The 6,353-nt window shown below is 43.1% G+C and overlaps 1 protein-coding gene across 1 annotated transcript; it reads left to right on the top strand.

Moving 5' to 3' along the window:
* The first annotated feature begins 190 nt into the window (after positions 1 to 190).
* LOC105571222 lies at positions 191 to 1,042 on the top strand. The gene has a single exon (XM_012028690.1). The coding sequence runs from the start codon at positions 191 to 193 to the stop codon at positions 1,040 to 1,042; it is 852 nt and encodes a 283-aa protein (XP_011884080.1).
* The last annotated feature ends 5,311 nt before the right edge of the window (positions 1,043 to 6,353 follow it).

Raw genomic sequence — 6,353 nt, 5'->3', positions numbered from 1 at the left:
TGCTAGCTTAATGTTAACTGATCAGCACCCCCACTTTCAACATTAATTTCTTGCGAAAGGGTTGGAGCAATAAATTCCGGACTAGGGCAATAAATTAGCACTATATTAGCACTAAATTTTTCCATAAGTCCAACTTCGATTTTTAGTGGTGGGGGTTCTAGGTTAATTGTACAAGGTGAGTCGCGTGGGCATGCGAATGCCGGAGTTCACGCCGGCTGACCCTGAACTGTGGTTCAGTATCGTCGACCGTAGTTTCCAAGCCGCCGGGATAACGGTCGACGCGACAAAGTTCGGGTACGCGTTGACATCCATCGGCCCGCGGTACACGACCGAGGTACGCGACATTATAATGAATCCGCCCGCGGAACGGGCGTACGAAACGCTGAAGGCAGAGCTGGTCAAGCGGCTTAGCTTGTCGCAGGAGCACAAGACCCGTAGACTCCTCGAGCACGAGGAAATAGGCGATCGAAAACCGTCGCAATTTTTGAGGCATATTCGCGGCCTCGCTGGGAACGTCGTCGGCGACCAGGTGTTGCGAACGATTTGGCTGAGTCGTTTGCCGGCGTACATCCAGCCGCATTTAGTGACGTGCACAGCAGATACGCCCGAACAATTAGCGGATATCGCGGATGCAATAGTCGAGGCGACTCGGGCGCCAGCGTTTCAGGTGGCAGAGACGACCAGATATCCCGGGCCTCAGGGCCAGAGCACGAATGACTCTGCTTCGATTGAAGCAAAGATAGAAATACGGTTAGCACAGATGCAATTGGCGATGCAGCAGGAGATATCGGAGCAGTTGACGGCCATTCGCAGATCAATCGAAGCGATTAGCGGCGATTTTCGCGATGACGATCGGCGCCGTTTGCGTTCGCGTTCGCGTTCGCGTTCGCGTCCGCGTTCGCGCCAGAGTGCGCGATCGGGAAGCCGTGATCCTCCAGCAAGCGGTATATGCTGGTATCACTGGAAATTCGGATCAAATGCCCGGCACTGTAGGGCACCTTGCTCGATGCAACAGCAGGAAAATGCGGTGGCCGGTCGCTAGTGGCGGCGAGCGACTCGGGCCATAGTGCACGTCGCCTTTTCGTTACCGACAAGGAAACGAAGGTCAGCTTTCTGGTTGACACGGGGGCTGACCTTTGTGTTTATCCACGGAAAATGATGCGCGGCCCGTTACAGAAGTCCACGTACGAACTTTCAGCCGCGAACGGTACAATTATTCACACGTATGGCACAAGGTCTATGACATTGAATTTCGGATTGCGGCGTGTTTTTGTGTGGCGTTTCGTTATCGCGGACGTATCAAGACTATCAAGACCGATCGTCGGGGCGGATTTTTTAGCATATTACGGATTATTGGTCGATTTGCGAAATTCTCGGCTGGTAGACGGAGTGACAAGTCTGACCGCGAAAGGACGCTGTATACGGTGCGATGCACCATGCATTAAGACGGTGACGGGCGCAACGGGCGTATCACGAGTTGCTGACGAAGTATCCTGACGTAACGAGACCGGAGGGACGACCGGGCGAAATAAAACACGATACGCGTCATTTCATCAAAACGACGCCGGGGCCGCCGCCGCGGTGGCATGCAAGCCGCGAAGACTTGCGCCAGAGCGTTTGGCGGCCGCAAAGAAGGAGTTCCAGAAGATGGTGGAGCTCGGCATCGTGCGACCTTCTAAGAGCTGTTGGGCAGCACCGTTGCATTTGGTGCCGAAAAAGGGCGAGGAATGGAGGCCCTGCGGTGATTATCGGGCGCTCAACGCGCGGACGATCCCGGATTGCTATCCGGTGCGGCATATTCAAGATTTCGCACAGACCCTGCAGGGAAAAAAGATCTTCTCGACCGTGGATCTCGTCAGGGCATATCACCAGATTCCGGTCGCCGACGAGGATATCCAGAAAACGGCAATTACCACACCGTTTGGAATGTACGAATTCCCGTGTGTTGAATAATGCATTGGTTTGGAAGACTTGTTGTCAAATCACCCTTCTGGTCAAATTACCCGGTCTTGTAAGGAGCATGCGTGATTGTGCGAATGCGTGTGATTGGGTGGAATGTTCTGGAAGGCGAGTGAACTGTAACGGATGAATTCTTCGTCCTACCGGAGATCAGTCGTTAAGCTACTCTTGTACTGAGCTGTCGTGTGCCGATCAAGTGTCGATCTCCGCGAATACTTACAGTTCCGTATATAGTTCTTTGTTCGCTCTATTTCTTTGTTCGTTCATTTACTTTGTTCATTAAAGTGCATAATAACGTGTTTTATATCCCAAACCGATTTAATATTTTTCTCCTATCAATCCCAAAAAGGTTATCCCAACAGGTTATGGGCCCAGATAACGCGTTTAGTTGAACTATATTAACTTTCGGTTTGGAAGTCGGTCGTGAGGGCGATCGAGTGTGACGGACAAAGAGCCACAAGGTTGCCACGTGGTAGGTCAGTCAAGACTATTCACGTGTTTAACATGGCCGAGGAAATATCGGCCAGGAACATTGTGAGGTTCGACGGAAAGAATTTCCTTCACTGGAAATTTCTCTGTTCATCATCTTTATTACACTTTAGCATACAGCCAGAAAGTGGGACTTGGTTTACAAAAAAAAGTCTTATCCATTCATACCATCCAAACTTAACACGCACCCAATTCTATTTCCTACTCTATTTTACGCTACACACCGTTAATATCGTTAATATCACACAATTATCCCCTATATCCTTAGCTTAGTTTGACTATTTACATTCTCCTTCACATTTATCTTTCTGTTTATCCTCACATTCAACATTACATACATTTTACATTTTCATTCTTGATTCTTTCTTTTTCCTTCCAAACTTTACAAACCACCTTTCCTTTCAACTCATCTAGCGTATCGTTAAACAATCTCTCCATTTTCTCTTTGTCACTATTGCCTAACCCTAAAAACCATTCCTTTGCGATTTCGCAATCCTTGATATACTAGCTCGAAGTTATCCCTACCTTTTCCGCAGAATACGCATTCGCTTTCCCCATTATCCTTATATAACCAATACTTGTTTTCCTCCTCCATATTGCCACATCTTAGTCTAAACAACGCTCTTATTTCCCTTTCATTACCATACTTTTCCATATTACCTAACTCCAAATATTTCGGTCTTTCTATTGTACATAATTCTCTATATCTTGTATTATATTCTGCACCTCTTATTCTACCATCTATCCATTGTTTCTGTATATCCCTATCCCTTAGTAATAGTTCCTTACTCAAATTTCTCTCTTCCCTAGCCATACTATCTACTGCAATTGTACTCCACCCATTCCTGTTATAATACTCCTCTCTTTCTATACCATATAAATCGTTCCATCCTTCTTTTTGCTTTTCTTTCCAACATATCCTAACCTAACCCATCTACCATCCTCCATATTCCTTATTTTTTCCTCGTACCTTCTCGCACCTAATCCCCATCCTATTTTTAATTTATCTAAATCTAACTCCCTGTAAATCAGATACCTTGGCGTACAAAAATCTAGTTTAAACATCCATCTAATATAGTCCATCATTACCTTTTCCAAATTCTTTCTCTCTACCCACCCCCATACTTCTACACCATATGACATAATGCTCTTAACCAAATATACAAATAACATTCCTCTTCTTGCAAAATCGTCTTTACATATTCTTTCACCCAACCCCCATACCTTATTTGCCGCTTTCCTACCCTTTATACCTAATTCCTCTATGTGGTCCTTATAATCCCCTCTTCTATTAAATATAAAACCAAGATATCTAAAAGTTTTAACCTCTTCTAATTCCTTTCCCATCCAATTCCATTTTTTTATTTTCTCCTTCCCTTTTTTGTTAAAAACCATAATTTTCGTTTTGTCCGTATTCAATATAAGTTTCCTATCCTTTAAAAATTTCCTAAAAGTACCTAACATATCTAATAAAGCCGTCCTATTTTTCGCCATTAACACCATATCATCCGCAAAAGCCAATGACCATACTCTTTCGTTGCCTAATTTTATTCCTCCTATATTCCTATTCCTCATATAACTATCTACCTCTGCTACATATACATTAAATAACGCCGGACTCAGAACACATCCCTGTCTTACTCCTTTCCTTGTGATGAATTTTTCCGTGTAGCTATCCTCAATCCTTATAACGTTGTATGTTTCCTCATAAATTCCTCCTATTCTTCTTATTAAACTATGGTCCATTCCTTTATCCTTCATCAGATTCCATAACCTCCCTCTGTCCACTTTGTCAAAAGCTGCCTTTAAATCCACGAACGCTGTATATATTTTCCCATCCTCCTTCCTTTTATCTCTCTGAACCAGGTGGGAGAGGACGAATATATTGTCTACCGTGCCTCTACCCCTCCTAAATCCAGCCTGACTTTCCGGGATCAGGTTCAACCTGTCCGTTTCCATTTCCAACCTACCTCTTAGAACCTCAGCATAAATTTTGTAAGCCGAGCACAACAGGGAGATACCCCTGTAGTTCTCAGTCCTTTCCTGGTCACCTTTCTTGAATAAAGGCACCAGTATGCTAGTTCTCCAGTCCGTTGGAATCGTACCTTCTCTCCAGACCTGTTTAACAATGTCTATTAAACCCTTCCTTATCGTAAAACCTCCATATATCCATGCCTCCATTGGTATACCATCAATACCAGCAGCCTTCCTTTTCTTCATTCTTCTTACTGCATTCATAATTTCCTCCCCTTCAATTTCCTCTTCTTCCTCTTTGTTTCTTCCAGCCCAGCTTCCAGTATTTGTCCTAACTTTTTCCTTTTCCTTTTCCAGAACTCCTTCCTTGCAGCCTTCTATCTTCTCGCCTTCCAATAACTCCATAAAATGTTTTTCCCAATCTTCCTTTTTAATGTTATTCTCAACGTAAACTCTTTTTCCTCTTTTCCTATTTATATATTTCCAGATTTCCATGTTGTTTTTCAAATTCTTCAGTTCCTCTTCTTCCTTTGTTTTCCAACACCTTTGTTTCTCTTCAAAGTAAGTCTTCAGTTTCTTTTTTTCCTCTATATAATCCTTGTGTCTGATCTTCCCTTTCTTCCATCCCTTGAACATTCTTCTTACTTGCCTTTTTCTCTTCGTACAGCTTCTATCCCACCAATCCTTATACCCAATCTTTCTCACCTTCCTTCTTCCTATAGCTTTTTTTACCATGGCCTCGTTTATTATGTTCTTAATTTTATCCCATTTTTCCTCGATTGATAATCCTTGATCCTCTTCCATCCATTGCATAGAGTCCGATTTTACTCTGAATTCCTTGATTGCCTCGATTTACATTCCAACATATCTTCATTCTTTTTACTTCACCAGCCTCTTCTCTTTCCTCTTCTTCCTTTTCCTCTTCCCTCTTCTTTTCTCCTTCCGCTCCAATCTCCATTGACAGGGGCATGTGATCCGAGTCCACCCTATCCTCTACCTTAAAATCTATTACAATATTCAAACCACATTCATTAACAATAACATAATCTATTACTGAGTTACCTCTATTTCCAACATATGTATATTCTCCCTCCTTATCACCTCTCAATACACCATTCAAAACATATCCTCCTATTTTATCCAATAGATCTCTTAGATTCTTACCTCTTTTGTTTGTCGTCTTATCCTTACATCTCCTTCTCATTTCCCAATTTTCATCCTCACTATCACTTTCCTCTCCCATCCTTGCATTGAAGTCTCCTCCAATAATAACATACTCCCCCCTAAATTCCTCCGTTATATTAATTATTCCCTCCTCCACTTCTTGCCAATCATCTATATTATATACTGAACCTATAATCAAATTTTTTTCCCCCTTATCGTTACAAAACCTATGTAAAACCACACCTTTCTCCAGGATTTTAAAATCCCACCTACCCATATTTTCCCATTCTTTTTTTATTCCTATTATAAAACCTCCCTTTGCCCTACCTCTTTTCTTATTTCTTACAGCGTAACTACACACCCATACATGCGATTTTGGGAGTATTCTTTTAATCCTTTTCCATCCTTTTTCCTCTACCCATGTTTCGCATAAACTAATGTAATCCCACCTTATTAAGTAATTCCAAAACTCAGTATCTTGCCTCCCTATCCCCTCTACATTCCAAAATATAATTTTCTTTCTACAGGGTGAGTCTTTCCATATCCGACAAAATTTTTGAGAAGGTAGAACGGATCGAGATGAACGGAAAAGTCCTGTACCATTTTGCAATTTTCGTAATAGTTAACGATTAATTAATTATTAAAAATCGTTGTCTTAGGCCGGCCTACCGCCCAATTCGAGCGCGTGGCAAGATGTGACCGCCTGGCGATCGATAATGCTATGCGCACATCTCGCCACGCGCTCGAATTGGGCGGTAGGCCGGCCT

This window comes from Vollenhovia emeryi, unplaced genomic scaffold, assembly GCF_000949405.1.
Source record: "Vollenhovia emeryi isolate VEMERY1.0 unplaced genomic scaffold, V.emery_V1.0 DF941012.1, whole genome shotgun sequence".
Classification (NCBI taxonomy): domain Eukaryota; kingdom Metazoa; phylum Arthropoda; class Insecta; order Hymenoptera; family Formicidae; genus Vollenhovia; species Vollenhovia emeryi.
The sequence above is the reverse complement of the archived record's forward strand: the minus strand, read 5'-3'. Positions and strand labels throughout refer to the sequence as shown.

Coding starts and splice junctions, on each gene's coding strand:
- LOC105571222 (XM_012028690.1), top strand. CDS start 191: ATGCGAATGCCGGAGTTCACGCCGGCTGACCCTGAACTGTGGTTCAGT.